Source organism: Typopeltis vanoorti, chromosome 5, assembly GCF_054136105.1.
Source record: "Typopeltis vanoorti isolate ZY-2024b chromosome 5, IOZ_Tvanoo_1.0, whole genome shotgun sequence".
NCBI classification, from domain to species: domain Eukaryota; kingdom Metazoa; phylum Arthropoda; class Arachnida; order Uropygi; family Thelyphonidae; genus Typopeltis; species Typopeltis vanoorti.
Window position 1 is genome coordinate 31,022,087 of NC_143553.1, and position 21,021 is coordinate 31,043,107.

The 21,021-nt window shown below is 33.9% G+C and overlaps 1 protein-coding gene across 1 annotated transcript in view; it reads right to left on the reverse strand.

Annotated features, from left to right (window-relative positions):
* Positions 1-923: 923 nt before the first annotated feature.
* Sil1 (Sil1 nucleotide exchange factor) overlaps positions 924-21,021 on the reverse strand; it is a 116,145-nt gene continuing 96,047 nt past the window's right edge. The window contains exons 6-7 of the mRNA XM_090392971.1: positions 17,958-18,225; positions 924-995 (exon numbers count right to left, since the gene is read on the reverse strand). Of these exons, the coding sequence (XP_090249097.1) occupies positions 924-995; positions 17,958-18,225 (340 nt within the window). The remainder of the gene's footprint in view (positions 996-17,957; positions 18,226-21,021) is intronic.

Here is a 21,021-nt window from a genome sequence, read left to right on the forward strand (position 1 = left end):
ACACATCTGTAGTCCTTCATCTACTACTTCTTTTAGGTACAGATTAAATAAATATAAACAATATCTCATCAATTATACCCTATCCATAAGTAAGAAATATTTATTCATGTATAAAGTACCCAATAGTTATATTTGCAGAAACTTATAATTATCTGACAAACTAAAATATCCCCTAATTATTTTGAGCAGTGTAACTTTATTTATGTGTTCGTCTTTCAATAAGAACACCGACCAATTCTTTTTACTCAATCAACACCACTAGACTTTTGCTTAACCAGCTCTCCCTTCAGGTATTGCCGAGGTGACATTTCCTGGTAATTCAGATCGTAATCTCAATTTCATTTCTAGTGAAACTACTTTCCCTCAGCCATTCATGCACTTGATATCCTTTAGCACTACAACAGCAAGTAGGAAGATATCTGAGCCTCATTCCTCCCTTCCATGGTCAACGTTTTCATTCTCCAGATACTTGTTGTGATCATGTTATCCATGTTGGAATAAGGACCTTCATTCCTCATCCAAGCTATGGTTTTCCATGAAGTGTGCCAAAGTAGTCCAAGAAAACAGTATAACTTAAGCAGCTCAAAACAACTCCAACTTCATTTGTAGCCTACAGTCATGCCTGCAGCAACACAGTGCACTGTTTCAAAGTCTGACTCTGAAAGAGCTAAATACACAAAAGTGGCAATCACACCTTCCAGTCGATTGCAAAGACTGCTGGACACAATTTCTGTCCATCTGTGCTCCCACCTCTCTTTCATCTTGGCAATACTGCAACATCACCTAAAGATAGAGTGAACCTCCTAGCATCATTATCTGTTTACAAGTAAATATAAAATTTACTTAATGTTGATTTATCTATAAATAAAAGGAGAATAAAATAAATTAATAAAACATTAAGGACAGGAATACGATTAAAAAACTCACTTTTTATACTGCAGCATCTTTTCTTGTTGGATGTTATCACTTTTCTGTGCATGTTCTTCTGTAAGTTGCTGCAAAAGAGAAATTTATTTATTTCTCTATCAATTCATACCTGCTGATTCATGTATGCATAAATTTTACACATGCATCTATAACAATTACATCCAACTCACCACTTGGCCTGATTGGCTGAGTGGTTAGCATATCCACTCTCCAGCCAAAAAGCTGCAGGTTTGAATCCTGCCACGGATGTTTGTTATTGCCTGTAAAATACTAGTGCTGGCGGTTGGTGATAGTGCCGTTGGTGCAGTTGCAGTTCATTGTAGTTGGTGGATCGAGTGGTGCAGACAGAGTTGTGGAGTAGGTACCCTCCCTCGATGAGTCTTTGGACTCCCTGGAGGAGTCATGTAATAATACTAAAGTATGGACTTTGATGAAACTCCTTTCAATAGGTGCACTTTGGAATTCAAAGTGGTATTTACAATGAATCCTCAGAACAGAAGAAAAACAACATTCTATTCTTAAAACAGATAAAGTAAAATCTGTTTTTCCATCTTCTTAGCTAAGAAGAAACTGTTTTTTAATTAAGATATGTAATCACCTATAAGTATGGTTTATTTCTGTTTAGTTCTGTCATTGATAAGCTGTGCTGCAGAGCACAGCTATTATTTCTTTTGTATTTCCAGTGAGTCAAGACTTACTGCAGGAGACCTGCTCTAACCATAGTTCACAGAATACCTATCATGCCTCTTCTTGAACTCATTCATCAACAAAACACTTAACTACCTCTGGCAACCCATTCTTCACCCTCTAAGCAAAAAATCTAGTCCTAATACCCTTGCTTACCACACTCTTATACAATTCCAGGAGTGATCACCTTTTTCTTTCCCTTCTCACCATGTAATGAAAAAAGTCTGTCAATCCTATAAAACTCCTTTAATAACATATATGCTTCAATATGTCTGCTCTTTTGTTGCCTATCAGTTAATTTTGAAGGCCAAAGACCTTTAATATATTCTCATATGAAGTATTCCATACACCTGTCAATATGTTATTTGCCTCTAGATCCTCGCCACCACTTCATACCCATGGAATCAAAGACTTATCTGTTCTCATAAGGAGCATTCCATACACCCATCACAATCTTGGTCACTTGTCTCCAGATTCTCTCCAATACTTCATCCCTATGGAATCCAGGCAATCAGATCTACATGCAGCAGTCCACCTTATTAAAGTCTTATAAAGAGGAATAATTATCTCCTTATCCCTGATTCAACAACTACATGATCTAATGTGCCTGTTTTGGCCACCTTTGCAATATATCCTCTAAACTTCATCTCTGTTCAAAAATCACCCCCAGATCACTGGCCTCAATTTCCTGCTGTTCAGTTACATCAATATAGTAAACATCTTGTGATCTCTTCCCACCAAAGTACATGACCTTTCAATGAATATTTTATCAGCAAACAACTTATTTTCCCTTAAGTCATTTCTTATATCATTGATGTACAAATTAAATAGCAGAGGATAAACAAGCTTCATATTTATTCCCATCATTTGTTCCAATTTATGCAGAGTTCTATATGGAATCCTGTCAAATGCCTTTGCAAAGTCTAGTGGTATCAGTGAGTAGCAAATTTTTTTAATCAAACCCAGTTGTCACTTTAAAAATTAAGCAAATTAGTAAAGCAAGACTTACTCTTCAGAAAACCATGTTGCCCCCCCCCCACACCAATAACAGGTCATATTCTTGTCCATCCAGTCCTGAGTACTTTTACCAACTTCTCCATTACCTGAAATAGTGACTAACCTATAATTTCTATTTCTGTTTTAGAGCCTCCTTTATGCAGCAGAACTAATTTTGTCCACTTTCCACCTTACCAGAACTGAGATAAACAGCTTGGTCAGAAGAGGTGCCACTTCCCATACACATTGCCATAATACATAAGCTAATATGCCATATATTCTCACAGTTGTGTTTGCATTAAGGTTCTGCAATATTGTAAGAATCTCCAATTCATCTGACTATTCTCCCATCAAGTTCACAACTGGTACTGCAATATCCCACATGGACAATACACCTCTGCAAAATGATCACACAGGCATTTATGCTGAAGTTTAATGGAGAAAACACATCTAGAAATAATTAAATTTATTTAGCTAATAAATTAATATGCCAATATTTTGCCTTAGTCACCAAAGAGCATCTTCAAGAGCACAAAGAAGTACAACTATACAGACATACAGGTAAACCAGCAGGAAAGCAAACACGGCATAAAAGGAAAGATACTACAGTCCTAATTGGCACCATTTATGGGTGCAGTGATGGAAACTTAATGAAGGTCTCAAAATAGCCTTTCACTTTTCAGGTAAAATGAGGCAGCCAAATTTGTTTACATTTTGTAAATGTTGTATTGATGTGGCAGAGATTCTAGAAATAATCTCTTCGAACTAAAACATAATCACTGCCAAATTGAATAAGAGTAATGCTATAGTTGCACTTGATTGCTACAAACATGATCAAAAAATATAATGAATTTAGTTTAATCCTTTATCCAAGTGTGAGCAAACAAAGTTTGCGCCTGAAAGTATCTTCAGGACTGGGGTAAGGTGGTACAACATCAGGGCAACTCCTTGCAAAGGTGGAGCAAGCTACCAACTCTCCTATCTCAGTATCTCCCACAATGCAAAACACATCTCCTTGCAGATATGTCTAATGTTATGCATTAAGGGAAGGGCCATTACCCCTACTAGTTTCAACCTTTATTGAGGTCTCTTCAGTGGGAGCCACGCCCAAGTGGAGATACTAGGCAGAAGCACTAGCAAGGTCATCTCCACCTATAGGAGTTGCCAAATGGTGTGCCACCCTTTTTTAATAAATTACTCTGGATTTAGAGAAAGATGTTGAAAGTTTATTTTTCCACTTGGGCCTGGCTCCCACTGAAGAGACCAATAAAGGTCGAAACTAGTCTGGGTAGTAGCCCTTCCCTTAATGCATAACATTAGACATATCCGCAAGGAGATGTGTTTTGCATTGTGGGAGATACTGAGATAGGAGTGTTGGTAGCTTGCTCCACCTTTGCAAGGAGTTGCCCTGGTGTTGTACCACCTTACCCCAGTCCTGAAGATACTTTCAGGCGCAAACTTTGTTTGCTCACACTTGGATAAAGGATTAAACTAAATTTATTATACTCTAACCAAGTGAAAAACATCACAAAAAATTTACAGACCCTCCTATTAGTTTGATACTTTGGGGGGGGGGGGGGTCTATTGGGGAATTTTTTTTAAATGTTACTGAAAATACTTTGGGGTAAAATGATATTTTCAGGTTAAATATTTATATACTTGCATAATTATAGTAATTTAATTTCAGTATTTTTTTCCCCCCGACTTGACATTTCAGCCTGCCAAAATTTGGACACAAAGATTGTGAGCATATGAATTTCATTATGGCAGAAAGATTGACGTCGGTTAATCTTGATCTGTGGGCTGTTTTATTACATTTCATAGATGAGAATAACTGTTCACATAAATAGGTGCTTCCAAAATAACACAGAATATTTGCAAAACTTTTTTATTTCCAGATATTTTTGACCTAAACAACTGTATATATTTGGTACGCCAACTTTGTATTGCGCTTTTAGAATGGAATCATTTTGGAAATCAATAAGTTCCATTTGAATACAAATAGCTTTTTCAAAATTAAAGAAAAAAGTATCTGTAAAAAGCGAGAAAACTTCTTGCCCATTAAAATCTTTAAATCGCCTATAAAATTCTTCTTTTATCTTTTCTAGTTTGGGAAATATTAAGAAAAGGTAAAACTTTGATTCTTATTGTTCAACTGTTCACACATAGGAAAGTAATTTAGAAAATACTGTTTTAAATGATTTTGAAACAAAACTAATTTACATCTAAAACTTGCCAGTGTATCATACATGTGTGTTATTAACTGATCTTTCCCCTGAAGTTTGATATTTAAATCATTCAAATGTCCTGTAATATCAACTAAGAATGCTAGATCTTGTACCCATGTCTGCACATTAAGAAATGCAACATCGTGATTTTTCATTTCTAGGAACAATTTGATCTCCTCTAAAAGTAAAAAAAAAAAGCTTTTTAGAACTTTATGACAAGATAACCAACAAATCTCTGTGTAATACGGTAGCCCTTGAAATTCACTCTCCAAATCTTTTAGAAATTGTGCAAACTGGTGGTGGTTGAGGCCTCTGGATCGGATGAAGTTCACAGTATTTGTCACAGGCTTCAGTACGCTGCCCATTTCCAATACATTGGAGCACAGGACCTGCTGATGAATAATGCAGTGGAAAGATTGCAGTTTTGGAATATCTGGATACATTTCCTTTAATTTTGCTGCAAGTCTTGACGCAAAACCTTTATTTTTGCTGTCATTGCTGGAGCCCCATCGGTTGTCACTGCTACGAGCCTGTTCAGAGGAAGTTGGTATTTTTCCAAAATGTCCCACATGGCATCAAAAATGTCTTCCCATGTAATGGTTCCATGGATGGGAATCATTTCCAAGAACTCTTCATTAATATTCATATTGTAGTCAAAGAAACAAAGCAACTTGAGTCAAGTCATGAATATTGAAACTTTCATCAGGTGCAATTGAAAAGCACTGTACGTTTGCAGATTTTTTTGCAACTGGTCACGCAGATTATTTGCCATTTCGGTTATTCTTTCGATCACAGTATTTCTGGACAAAGAAATATCTCGAAATACTTGCAAAATTTGTTTTCGGCTGCTTTTATCATACACTCCTTAACCAAGGAACATCACTAAAATGTTTGGAATGTTTCGTAAATAAATAGCTGATTTCATAACTGGCTCTCACTGCTGATTCATTATCTTTCATAATTTTTGAAAATATTTGTTTTTGACTTTGAAGTGAATTCTTCATTTAATTTTTCTTCTCTCAGTATACCCTCAAAGCGTGAATATTGTTCTTTGTGAATTTTATCATAGTGCCTTTTTATATTATATTCTTTGCGACATAACTGTTTCGTTACAAATAATGCACACAATTTTGTCCTTTGTTTAAGTGCAGAAGTAATTCAATTCCCATTTTTCTTGAAATTTTCTCCCCTCATCAGCAATTTTTCTTTTTCTTGTTGGCTTGGAAAGTGACATTCTTGGTGAATAAATATATTATTAATATTATTAACAATTTTTATAAAAATGATTGAATAAAAATACACAAAACAGTAGACCAGTGCATGATACTATTGCAAATAAAAAATAATAATAAAAGGGATTCTCTCACTAGGTTGTCTTTAAATCATGTTCGCCGCACTGACATGTGCTTCAAAGATCACTGATTAACTGTAGCAGGCAATTATAAACTCAGCCTGGATTCACATGAGCGTGTATACTGTGCATCACGTAAATTGCTGGTAGCCAATAGAATTACATTTTTTTCAGCACGCTACCAGCAGCGTGCTATAAATGAACAATGAAGGCATAAATATATCCTTTCTTTTAGGCTTGCACGGTGATCCGAATGCATTTTTGGAAATTATGGAGACAACTACCGTGTTTGAATAAAAACTTTAGTTTACTATTACTAAAATTTTACAATTCGACGTTTCGACCTTTATGTTAAGGTCATCTTCTGGAGCGTACAAATATACACAGGAAACAAGCTATACTACAATCATACTGGTTCGTTAAAGACACTGACTAACCGCTACCACAATTGTTGGCCTGACCTCTGGTGGGGGAAAAAAAAAAAAAAAAATTATACATCAACGCTAAAGTCCTATTATTTGTGTTGTCTACTATATACATATATTAACATTATATTAACATCATTCCAGCCAGTTGGAGTGGAATGGTTTCTAATAATAGCAGATTGGCTAGAGTCCTGACTTGTGTTGAATCTTTCAAATTAGGTTGGCTGAATGTGTGCCATCCAGATCCTTGGAATTTTCATACCATCTTTATTGTTGATATTTGGGTGGTTTATCAGGATTTCGCAGGATTCTTTAAATTTTCTTTCGTACCATGTTTTTGTACGGTGTAGGGAGCAGGTGCTTTTCCAGTTGATTTGGTGTAAGGTGTTGAGTGCGTGGTCTGAGAGGCCTGCTTCACCATGATGGTTATATTTAATGTGTCTAATGTGTTCTTTTTTGCGTATAGGGATTGTCCGTCCTGTTTCACCAATGTACGGTAAGTTACAGGTGCAGCGGATGCAATAGACTCCAGGATGTGCTAATGGGAGGAGAGGGTCCTTAGAGGAGCTGAATATGGTTTTAAGTTTAGTGGGTGGTTTAAAGGTGGCATTAAGGGTATAATGTTGTAGGATTCTGTTGATTTTTTCCATAGTACGAAAGAAACATGGTACGATGGTACGAAAGAAAATTTAAAGAATCCTGCGAAATCCTGATAAACCACCCAAATATCAACAATAAAGATGGTATGAAAATTCCAAGGATCTGGATGGCACACATTCAGCCAACCTAATTTGAAAGATTCAACACAAGTCAGGACTCTAGCCAATCTGCTATTATTAGAAACCATTCCACTCCAACTGGCTGGAATGATGTTAATATATGTATATAGTAGACAACACAAATAATAGGACTTTAGCGTTGATGTATAATTTTTTTTTTTTTTTTTTTTTCCCACCAGAGGTCAGGCCAACAATTGTGGTAGCTGTTAGTCAGTGTCTTTAACGAACCAGTATGATTGTAGTATAGCTTGTTTCTTGTGTATATTTGTACGCTCCAGAAGATGACCTTAACATAAAGGTCGAAACGTCGAATTGTAAAATTTTAGTAATAGTAAACTAAAGTTTTTATTCAAGCAAGGCATAAATATAGTTTATGATTGATTATGATCGAATCTAACATTGAAATTGCAATATAAATTTTTATTATTGCAATTATATTATAGCAGGTGTTGTGTCCTGAATAATCAAAAATTGGGACAAAAGATTATTTTTTTCAGGAACAACTATCTTTAATTGTAGGCAGAGAATGTTGTGCTTTGGCAATGAAGATTAAAATGTACATTATAACTTTAAGGCAAAACTGAAGAAATGTGAGCCTAAATGCGTTCGTACAGAGTCAAATAGAGGAATTTATATAAGATTATAATTTAATTAGAGTATCCCATGCTATGCATTGTATGAAAGCAAGTTGAATGTAAGTTAAAGTCCAAGGGTCACACTTTAGCCGTCCAGTATAACGTATGGCCTAAGGGAAAGAGAAATTATAAGGAAAGCAAAGCGAGAACGCATTCTCAGAAGGCCACGCACACGTGGATGAGTGCCGTGCGGTAAAAAACGTAGCTAAGCACGAGAATCTCCGAGAAAAAAGGGAAGAATATAAGGGTCAAGCTCCCCCCACATGGGACTTTTTGGTTCCTGTTTCCTGCGCTCATGGACATTGGCTCGCGCTCTCCGCCAACGTGAAGATTCCGGGTCGGTACATCGCCTTATTGACTCGGAGAACTAGGCCGTGCTGTTATCGTAAGTGATCCTGAGAATCACAGAACAAAGGTGGATGATAGAACAGAAAGTCATTCCATGGGACGGTAACGTAGAATGTTAAAGTATCTGATTTCCAATTAAAGAAATGAGTGAACTCTATAGGTTAATTTGTGTATGGACATGCTGTAGAGAACTTTAGAGATTATCCCAATTTGGCAGTGACCTGTCCCTGTTTTGAAGAATGTCTCCCTAGAAGGGATCTATCTGTATGTGAGATAACTGAGATATGAGTAGTGTTCAGAGAATGATTGAAGATAATATTAAATTAAGCCAGAAGCTTGTATGTTTATAGAAAAACTCTGTGGATCTAGTTATTATGCATGTATTCTTGTGTTAGTAATGATATCAGAATTTTACTAGGAAAATGATTAAGTTAACCATGTACTTTAATTTTCTCATGTATATCTTTTAAACCTAAATAAATATATGTTTTATAGCATTCGCCTGAATCTAGCCTGTCTTATGAATTCAAATAGCCACTCATAAAATTATTATCGAACCTAGCGGGAGGGATATATGAATATAGTTTGATTTTCCAGACCACGACTGCATGCAAAGATAAAGTGAATTGAGATTAGTTGAATTAGTGTTAGAAAGTTCATCACTAATACTCTGAGAGAGCCACCTTGGATAAGAGTCTCATCTATCTTATGTATTGGCTGGCGCAGCAAAAAAAATAAATTCATCAATATTTAACAAAGCGGACTGTCTCAGAGGTTATATTTTAAGGCCTTGTCCCATACTTAGACAAAGGCCTTATGAATAAAAGAATTACACGTGACTAAACTTAAGAGCGGCCTGAATTTTAGTTTAAGGATAGGAGGGTGATAGCTGATTTGCTAAATTTATTGGAAAACTATTACAGAAGCTAGAAGGGAAATAACTGTGTATGAGTGAGTAGTGAAACATACAAATATATATAATAAAAAGGGAAGAAAAAGAAAGAAATATAACACAGGTCATTGCATCCATATTGTAACTATAAATGTCGCATGAAAACGAATAAATCTATACCGTATTTACTCGAATATAACTCGCACTTTTTTTCCCCAAAATGAAAGCTAAAAAATCATGGTGAGAGATATATGCAGGGATTTTTGGAAACTAAAGTTTTCAGGAAAAAACTGAAAATGGGGATGACTTACAAGAATCTCCTATTTGTTATCGCTAGTTCCGGCCTCGAGAGCAGTTTCCTTGTATGCACTGTCAAAGTCATCTACCCAAATAGAGTCATCCTTTATCCCATTATTCCAAGTAAAAATTACAATTAATTTACAAGATTTTTAGATATGTAATGAACACCCTTCACGAATGTCTAATGAGAAGTGCAAGCAGAACATGAAATAGACAGCAATGGTAGGCCAACAGAGATAGAGCAGTCATGAAGATGTGCATATGATTGATGCGGTATTAACAAAAGATAGCATTACCAAAAACACACAGTCAAGACTTTGAGTTGAAATGCTAATTCTCTTCAACCAAATTCCATAATATCTGAAACTGTAATAACAACATTCACTCTATATGTCTTATGTCTATATGTTTTAACACGTTTACAAATTCTATTGCAGTTTGTGTTTGAGTTACTGGGGGCACTCATCTAACTAAAAACAATAGTTTTTAGTTAGATACTGCATTTGCCGGTGCAACATATGGTTTTGCTCGGGTCTAAGCAGCATGGTTAATGTGGGAGGGGACACATGATTCATTAGTTAGTGCCGTTTTTATCCCAGTTGTCTCTAATCGCACTAAAGAAATATATTACACATGTTGAGAAATATATTACACAGGCAGCAAATGTCTCTGTACTTTATTCAGTGGTACAAATAAAACTTGTTTTTCTTGCATCTGCAATATAGTGGCAGTTGGGGAGGAGTGTTGTTTACCGCTGGGAGAGAGTTATCGTCCCAAAGTGAAAGTGGTTAACTTTATTTTCGTGTGCAATGTATATGCAAAACTTTATAATTTCTTTTTTCGTAAAGTAAAATCAGGGTACAGGGATGCGAGGGTGAGTTATATTTGAGTAAATATGGTATTTGTTTTATTATAAAAAAGCAACTTTTTTTTTTTTAAATCTTTCCTTGAGGCATCGTGGGCCGCAAGAAATTGTTTTGGGAGGCGCCAGTTTGACACCCCTGCCATAAGGGAATAAATAACATTTTTGACTATGCTTTCTAACAAGATGCAAGCAAGCATAAAGTAAAAAAAGATTTAGCAACAATGCATCATGCACAGTGGCAACAGCGTATTCAACAGTAACATCCCTTGGAAGCCAGCAAGTTCTTCAACAGTTCCTCTGTTGAAGAACTTGCTGATTTTTTGTTTGAAAAAATAGGTTATGTGTGTGCTTATCATTAAATATTTCATGATATTTTGTGCAACATGGCCACTACATATCCAATCAAAAAAAACCTAGTGAAGAATCGCAGAAAAAGAGGCAAGCAATTGATCTTGAAACGAAGTCACCAGTTATAACGTAACATGAAGCTGGTAAGCCCATCAATGTGACCTTGTGTACATGACTATGGATGGTCTCATTTCATTCTACAGTTATGATAACTTTGAAAAATAAGGATAAAATCATAGAGGCTATGAAAGGATCTGCTTCCATTAAATCGACAATAGTGATGAAGCAATGACAAGGTCCTATCAGTGATATGGAAAAGTTACTTGCATCATAGACACAAGACCTGAACCAAAAGCATATACTCCTTAGCACTATGACCATAACTGCTAAGGCACTAAGTCTCTTCAACATGTTGAAGGAGAAAGCAAGGCCTGATTATGACTACGAATTCAGCGCTTCTTCTGGTTGGTTCATGAGATTCAAGCAGTTTTGTGCTGCATATTATGAAAATGTATGGTGAATCTGCAAGTGCCAATTAGAAGCCTGCCAAGGAGTTTGTGAATAAATTGGATAAAATTATTACAGAAGAAAATTATTTGCCACAGCAAATATTTAATATGGATGAGACCACCTTGTTTCGGGAAAAAAATGTCCGAGCTGACATTCATCCACCAAAAGCTAAAATCTATGCCTGGTTTCAAAGCTTTTAAAGATTGTATTACGATTCTGTTAGGGGGATAATGTGGCTGGATATAAACTGAAACCATTTGAGATATGGCACAGTGAGAATTCATAAGCCTTCAAAAACATTAGGAAGTCTACTTTTTCATTTCATTATCGGAACAATAAGAAGTTGTGGATGACTCAAAAATTGTTTGAGGATGTCTTTAATCAACTGTAATGTGAGGGAATTTGAAAGCTATCATGTGAAAGAAAATGTAGAATTTAAAATTTTATTAATTCTAGATAATCCTCCAGGTCATCCTTACATTGGTGATCTTCACCCCAGGATCAAGGTTATGTTCTACCTCCAAACACACTACTTTGTTGATCCAACCAATGGATCAGGTGGTTCTTTCGGTGTTTAAGGCTTATTATCTAAGGAGAACTTTTTTCATAAGCCATTTCTGCCACTGAAGGAAATTATTACACTCTCATACAATTCTGGAAAGCATTCAATATTTATCATGCTATTAAAAATATTGCTGTGACTTGGGACGAAGTAACCTCTCAATGTATGAGTGGTATATGGACAAAGACGTTGAAAAGGTTTGTGCATGATTTTGGAAGTTTTGAAAAAAATTAAGACTTTTGTAATTGAGTGAAGAAATAGTGGGCCTAGCAAACAATCTGAATCTCAAAGTGAATGATGATGATATAGTTCAACTCATAGAAAATGCTCCTGAAGAGTTGACCAATGAAGAATTGGAGGAACAGAAGAGGAAGAACGAGAAAAGGAAGCAGGAAAAGAGAAACAAGAAAGAGGTAGTTAAACGATTCAAGTGACGGGCCTTGCAGAAATGTTCTCTCCAGTTAGCAATGTTCTCAAAATGGCTGAAGACATGGACCCCAATGTTGAATGCTATTTATTAGTAGAAAGGAAAGTACATGATGCGTTTGCTTGCTATAAACAAATTTATGATGAAAGAAGAAGAGGAATAAGCAAAGCACATTGGACATTTTCATCAAAAAAAAAAGAAGCAAAGATTAGACCTGAAAAGCTGCAGCCTAGTCCTTCACAAGGGGAAGGTAATGAAGATGTGATTGTGGAGGAAGATTTGGGTGATTATTCTCCTGTTTTATAGTGGCAGTAACAGTACAGTTTTATAAGGTTTGAAAATTAAAATGACAGTACAATACTTATTACAGTTTAGTCCCTAACCCCTATAACTCTGTTGATTTAACGTATTGACTTACATCCTGCTGGATGACCATACTGTTATAATTGTTCTGTTTTATTATTAGTTGTTAATCTCTTACTGTGCTTAATTTATAAATTAAACTTTATCATAGGTATAGATATAAGATTCGGTACTAGCTACAGTTTCAGGTATCCACTGAGGGTCTTGGAACTTATCCGAGGATAAGGGGGGGGGGAGAACTACTGTACATCACCAACCTCCAACAATATGGTGTTATCAAAACCTTAGTTAATCAAGCGAGAACCATCTGCTCAGACCACACTAGTCTATCCACAGAAATCAATCACATCCATGACATTTTTTGTTATGCCAAATGGCATTCCCCCTTCACAAAATCAACAGAATATTTTGCCCATCTCCCAAATCCAGAACACAAAAAACAAAATCAATTGCCATTCCCTGAATCTAAGGCACTTCAGAAAAAATTTTGGAGTTACTATAAGTTAGTAGAGACATGCAAGTTATACATAATATAATTTTTTAAATAAATGGCTTCACACATAAGAGAAAACTAAATATAATTTCACTCAAACATGTCTTAAGCTTCTTTCAGAAGAACTAGTAACAACATTTAAATTCTGAATACAAGAACAAGTCATACAGCATGTGTATAATATTAGGTCTCTGTCGCAGTTATACAATTATACAACAACAGCAATCACTTCCCAAAACTTAGAAATAGGCACACAATCTGTCCAATTAAGATTAGGATGGTAGCATAGGACTTCACACAGTTCAAAAAAACATACAATCAAATCTGAACCTACTATAGCATCTTGGTTCCAGATAACTGTCTAGTGTCAATGGCATGAGAAGCAAGGCCTGAACCTTCAGATTCCAAAAATCTTATATAATCTTGATACTCTCCAATTCTAACAGTAACAGAACGACCAGTCTGTCCAAAGTAGCAAAGATAGAAGTGATAATTTATCTTTGATAGGTGGTAAGAAAGATGAGAACTTCGGGACTGGTTTGAAGGTGGTATACAAATTATATTTGCAAAGGATCCTTGCTATTTGTTTGGATAGTCCTTTAAGGTGGATACAATGATCCTTTTAACATCAGATTGCTTATACTTAGGAAAAGAGATGACAATTATCAAATATTTTCTGTTTCAAGGTCTCGCTGTAGTAGCCATAAAGTAATAGAGTAAGTTTTATTTAATTCTTCTAATAGAAGAGACACAGAAAGACAAACTGTGCATACCTGTTGGCCTCTATCTCACCTCAAATGAACATCAATGTTAATGCCAGTCAGCAGTGTAAACTCTTATTCAATAACTGCTTTTAAAAAATTCATAACTGCATATATTCACTTTTTAAGTTCATTTATTAAAAAAAAAAAAAAAGACCATCCTTAAAGAAATTCATATAGCAATCAAAATGTGTTGTGCCTCATTAATTTAACTGCAATAGTGAAGTATCATACATATTTTTATCTCAGATTTATTAACTTGTTTTTCTAATGCTTTTTTTAAAAAAGATTTGTTTAAGAATGTGATCCATCAAAGAAAGCTGGGAGACCAGAAAATTTGCGACACCTTACAAAAACTATAAAGACAAGCACTCAAAAAAGAAATTATATATATAAAGACTACATTCTATATAAAATATTTGTTTAAAAATGTGAAGGTACATCTGCCCACGAAATTTATAAAGTAGACACTGATATTCACAATGATAATGCTGATTCAATTTTTAATTATTGCTAGAGCTATTTTGCTAACTTTCAAGACTAATTAAAAGACTGTGGAGTAGGCTTTTCCTTAGTAGGCTAGTTACTATAATCAATTCTTGCTTGATTCAATTAAGTATGCTGGTTGATTCAAAAACATATTTGGCAATCTTTCTGACAATGTCTTAGGATATGCCATTACCTATTTTTGCTGAATACTTTCTTTTTTTTAGCAGCACTTCAGCACTACTGAAAGAGAAACAATGTAGTAACAGTAGTTTTCCATGAGTAACTTATTTTGAGGACAATGCAGAACAAATTACATTTGCTAAGCTATAACAGAGAAATTGATTTTTTTTTCCAGTTTTATTCGAGAAAAACCTAGTATTTTCTAAAATAAAATTCAATGCATTGAAAGTAGTTAATGCCTAACTTTAATGAAGAGCAATTGCATCAGAGAAGATGCTTAAATTTTACAGGTCCCAAATTCTAAAGGACACTTTAACAAGATTTATAAAGCTATTAAGGGATTTAGCTATTAAGAGAAAAGATTTGTAATGCATTCATTTAGTGATCTAAATGACACTTTGTATTCTTTAGGGTTAATATTTGACTATATATTTTGAGAAGTTTACAAGACATGTCCTTGACACAATCCTCAAGGATATTTTGCTCTTATATATTTAAGATATAATTCCTGTTTTCTTCGCATGATAAATACTAAATGCTAAAATTATAAGATAGTTACAATTTTCATTCCTTATGAGGATATATATTACCATATTTATACCCTATACTAAAAGGAGTTCTGCTTTCTACTCACTAATATTTTTTCTTTATTTACTTACACTGTTGAAGCAAGAAGAAAGGCAAAGTGTAGCAGAACTTACGGAAGTATCATCCAAGTTGTTAGGACTGTATGTGAAACACAAATGTAAGTTCTGATCTGTTAATGTTACAGTAGTTGTACTTGAGATTGTATGTATGCTTCCTGAGGTTAAATTGTAATTAGTCAATTATTAAGTTATAGGAATAGAGAGAAGAAACTAAATGTTAATCTATGTATGCCTAAATAGAGTGTTTAACTAAGTATAAACGTAAGAGGCAGCTCAAAATAGCTAAGTGGTGTAAATAAGTTTATTAAGTGTTGTATATGTGATGTCTAATTATAAATGTTGCATGCTGAGCAAGTGATAGGTCTTTAAGAGCTTTTATTTGATAGTTGTCTAAATGCATTATACAATTGACTTTAGCATAAAATAAACATGTTTTGTTTGTGTAAATCTCTTGCCTGATCTATTAGCCAATGCACTTTTTCCAAATAAATATCGAACCTGCGAGCCTAATTAAAGTAAGAATTGCTACGACTAGCTTTTAAGGAATTGAGTATGTTAAGAATCAGATCTTATATATGTTCAAATGAATTCTCATGCTGTATACACAATTTAGAGTGGCGCAGTTGTAAAACAAATAAATTTCTCTAAATTACAGTGTAGCAGTTGGTAACCTGTTATAGCGGAAAGTCTTACACTAACAGAGCAAACATACGTAAGATTATAAAGGGTTAATTGTGGGGCCTAAGGTAAGCAGATTATTGTTAAGTTGAGTAAAGTATTAAGAGCGCACGTATATATGAGAAATGAATAGAACATAAGGGAAATTTTAGTAGACAAAAAAATAAATCAAATTTAAGAAAGATAGAGTATAAATTAAATTAGAGACAATAAATTGAAGTAGAGAACAATACTTTACAATGCCACAGCCAAACATATTCTACAAGCTGGTCATAGTAATAAAAAAAAAACATTTACTTTAATAAAAATTGCTTTTACATGCATGCTAAAGAGGTAAGGATTGCTATAAGGTAGAATGGCATGAAATATATATCATCTTCTCTTTTGTAACTAGGTTCAACAGCTTGTCACAGTCAAGTGGCTTCTTAGTCTGATTACTGTTTATGATAAGATGGTTGATCCTATCTACACTGTCTGCAAATTACATACATTCTTCTGACCAGCTGGCCTGTTCTAACAATATTTTTCTAAGGCATGAAAAACCCTGCCACTTTCATAGAGACTGACTAAATCACATTCACATGAATAACCTTCATCAAAGGGCTATTGAAGTCCTTAGTTAGCCTTAGACAGGATTAAACCAAGGTCTTTCAATCCAAAAGGGAATCATCATCAGTACTAAGTGAGCTAGAGCCTTTTTTTTTTTTTAATCATCATCTTTCAAATATGGAAATATACTTAGCTGCATTCTGGCCTCAGAGAGGAAATTTTGAGAACAAACATTTTAATGGGAATGTTAAGAACTATTTGAGAAAGGTTCAAATGTTTTTGCTGGTGGTTACTGCAGATTTCCAAACTTCCATTTCAGGCAGAAAGAAGTGTATTAAATTACATTAGTACATTTTTTTTCTGCCTGAAAAGAGTCTTGTATGAACAAACACCCCAGTTACTAATTAGATTATAATATTTGTTTCCAGAAATGATTTCCTTATGTGAATGAATTAAATGATTTTGTACTGTCAACTTTCTCTATATAACAAACTTACTAACACCATAAGAATAATCTGTTCTAGAGAGTTTACATTTCTTTCAGAATAGTTCTGGCCAAAGACTCAAAAGCTTTTGCCAGAACTTTTCAGTAGTTTGTTATAAAATTATGCTATAGTGAGTCAACTGATACAAATTCACTCTCAACATAACGGAACCTTTACTTCTAAAACAGAAAGGATGCAATATAATAGGAAGGATTTGATAGTAATAGGAAAATGCTAATATTCAGAAAATCCCAATTCTCGTGGAAAGGCTTAGACGTTGGTTATGCATTTTCACTATATAATTTATGGAAATTACAACGTACTAGGATATACATTAAAATAAATTTTAATATATTTCAATATTTCAGCAACGTCACGTTGCCATTTTCAAGAACTTAAGTACAAGACACGTGCACGCAGGCACAACAAAACAGTAAGTGAGGAAGAAGTAGGAAGCTATTATTTCTCCTATCAGTAACATTGCCCACTAGAGGGCACCATCAAGACTTTAGGAGAAATAATAGCTTCCTACTTCTTCCTCACTTACTGTTTTGTTGTGCCTGCGTGCATGTGTCTTGTACGTAAGTTCTTGAAAATGGCAACGTGACGTTGCCGAAATATTGAAATATATTAAAATTTATTTTAATGTATATCCTAGTACGTTGTAATTTCTTTAAATTATATAGTGAAAAAAAAAAAAAAAAATCCCAATCAGTTTGAAGCTCATCTTAAGTTATAAACTAAATTTAAATTACACAAAAGACTTCCACAAAGTGAAAATATTTTATAATTGAATCATCTAATTACTGTAATGGGAACAAAAATTACTTTCAAACAAACAAACTGTTCTATGTCTTAACTAAAGTAGTTTTGCAATCACTTATTTCTACATAAAAAACTAAGATATTACCTGTGATATGACAATTCACATTTCTTGATTAATTATGAACAGGAAAATAATTACCAACTGCATTTCATGATTAAGATGAATGTAAATATTAGGATACAGATTTTAAAATATTAGAATTTTACCTGTTCCATTACTAAATCATGTAACAGTGTTATGGCTTTTAGCTGAAGTTTAAAATCTTGAATGCTGCTCCGTTTGAATAACTCTGCTAGTGCACTTACTCCACCACTCTCTATAAATCTCTGTTGAGCTAACGGAAAATGTCTGAGAAGACAAGAGAGGGCATACAAGGCACGAATCCGAACTTGATGTGCAGGATCGAGAGCAACAAGACGAAGAAGCTGCTGCATTGCATTCCTTTCAAGAACTGCAATCTGTACTTTTGGATTGCTAAATGGAAAATATTGAAATATTAGAGTGGATATACATAGTAAACACTGTTCAGGGGGAAAAAAAGGGAAAGCTTACATAGAAATGTCAAGTCCTTACTTAAAAAAGCTTAACACAATAATCAGTTACTTGAGAGCATGCTATTTTTTTTTTTTAAATCTAATATTGCAGTATTATCAATATTTTTGTGACATACATATAAATAAACTAGGTTTATTTAAACAAATTCATAAAGCATTATTATAATAATTTAAAAGAGGAATGAAAATCCATTTAATGAGGAAAAAAGAAGAAAACATATATACACATGTATATAGTTTATATAAAGATACATACGAATTGACACACAATCATCCATCAAAGAAAGCTGGGAGACCAGAAAATTTGGGACACCTTACAAAAACTATAACTAGAGACAAACACTCAAAAAAGAAATTATACAAAAAAAAAAGAAAAAAGACTGGATTCTACATAATGTATAACCCAGATAAAACTACTATTTAAACACAGAATTACTACCTTAATTGAATACACAATTATACAAAAGACAGACTCATCATACATTAGAAATATGAAACAATTTGCTCGCCTGGTTTAGCCAGCTAATCAACAAACTGTGGGCTCAAATTCCACTGTGGCATGGATATCTCTGTACACTTCTTTTAGGCAGAGAAGCTTTACCACTTGACAGGAGACTACCATCCTAATTATGAAAGCCAGAAAAAGTCCCATTTTCCTGATTCAAGTGAGGCTGAAATCGTTACATCATTGGATAGTAGTAGCCCAATTCCACCACTCACCCAAAATACTCAAAAATTTAAGTTTACAACTTTAACTTGATTGAGACCGATATTAAAAAAAACATAACAGCAAGAATCTTGAAGAATCTTATGTAAATGTGATCTGCACTTCTCTCAACAGATTAACTATACTCAGTCTTCAGTGATGATTCTGAGACAAAGAATAATCATGAAAGAGGGTCATTCCAAGTGAAATTATCATAGGTCTGAAGCTGCATAATTTTTGATTTTGATAAAACAAGTTATTTTGTCACCCTATTCTTTAGATGGAAAATATTTTTTACATTTTTTCCTTAATTTCAGAGGATCCACAGAATTTTCACAATTTCAAAGGGTTTAAAAATTAATCACAACTTATTTCCATATGGTCCAATTTCTGATTTTTTTTTTTTTACTGTCATTTTAATGTCCAAAGTGCATACTTTGTTTTCTATTTTTAAATTTTCAGACAATTTTTTTTAACATGGCAACCACCTACCCTGCAGGCCCTAGATTGAATCATAACTCTGTTTTGTATGTTTTATTTACATGTAGCTGAATACATGCACCCCAAATCACCTCAAAGTCTAAATAAAAAATAAATAAATAAATAAAAAAAATTAATGACAGTTAATGAAGAAGTTGGGCTTCTTCATTAAAAAATTAATGAAGAAGCCCAAGCATTATGTGTGAGATAAAAGAAAAATTCAAAATTTTTTATTTGAGCTACTCTTTATAAACTGCTAATAAAGCAAAACTGTTCTCATTCCATTATTTTCATCCCTTCATTCTAGACGCCTCTTGAAAATTAACCTTTTTGTGCTTTTATACCAGCAACTTAGGTGCCAGCAATGTAATTTCACATAACTAATTTCATATCACTTTGCAATGAAAAGGTGTACTGCAGCTGAAATGTTCATAAAATTTATTCTATTTTAACTAATTTTACTTAGCTAGGTAATACAAATAAATGGTACTCACCACACAAATTTAACATTTTTTTTCTAAACTATGTTCTCATCAATTTTAAAAGCAGTTCTTACAGGTTTGGACACAGCAACTTTATTATCAAATTATACTTGCCAAGAAAGTATATTCTTGTTTTAATCCCATGCCAAGTGTAAGCAAACAAAGTCAGACAGTGAAGTATCTTCATAACTAGGCTACTTGTATATAGAGGCTGTTGACCTCACATCACCTCAGTATCTCATAATGTAAAGCACACTTCCTTTTGAACATGTGTATTGCTATTCAAAAATGAAGTCTAGCAAAATCACCCAAAGTTCATTAACATGCAATCCATGACTGATTAGTGTCATAAATCAAAATTTTAAAGAAGCTGGAGGTCATCTAATTCAGCATTAACTTGAATCAGAATAATCTTTCCACAAATATGGACATCATATAAAAAATCTATAAAATAAAGCATATCAAAACAATATCTAAAGGGTTTCCAATTAATAAAACATCATCTTGTGCAATTCATGCTCATCATGAGTAAGAATGTCAACTGAATAACTTATTAACTTTGCAATTCTGTTTTTCTTTATTTAGCAAAACATTGAAAGTGCAGCTGAAAGATTAGAGAAACATGTAGGCTGTAAAATAATATGTTTAAGATAAAGACCAAAGCAAAGCAAGAAATTAAGATTCTCTTCATCTTTTTTTGAAGAAAGGACAAAAATTTCTAAAAGCTGCCAATCTTCATAAATACAATTCACAGCTCAGGAGGACATAATGAAATTCAGATGTCATAATTATACAGATACTTGAATTAGTGTAATTTTTTTATTTTATTTTAAGCCTTCACCTGCTAATTTTCAGTAGTTGATCTATGGAGAAATGCTATTGTCTAATGTGTTCATCTCACGTTTGCAATACATCAATCATTTTAGTCAATCTTTCAACTTATTGTGCAATAAGAACTAATCCCATTTCTTTCATCACTTTTTATTCATAACTCAATTTATTACTATAGGAGCAGTAAGTCACTCACATGTTACACTTTGATAAAAAT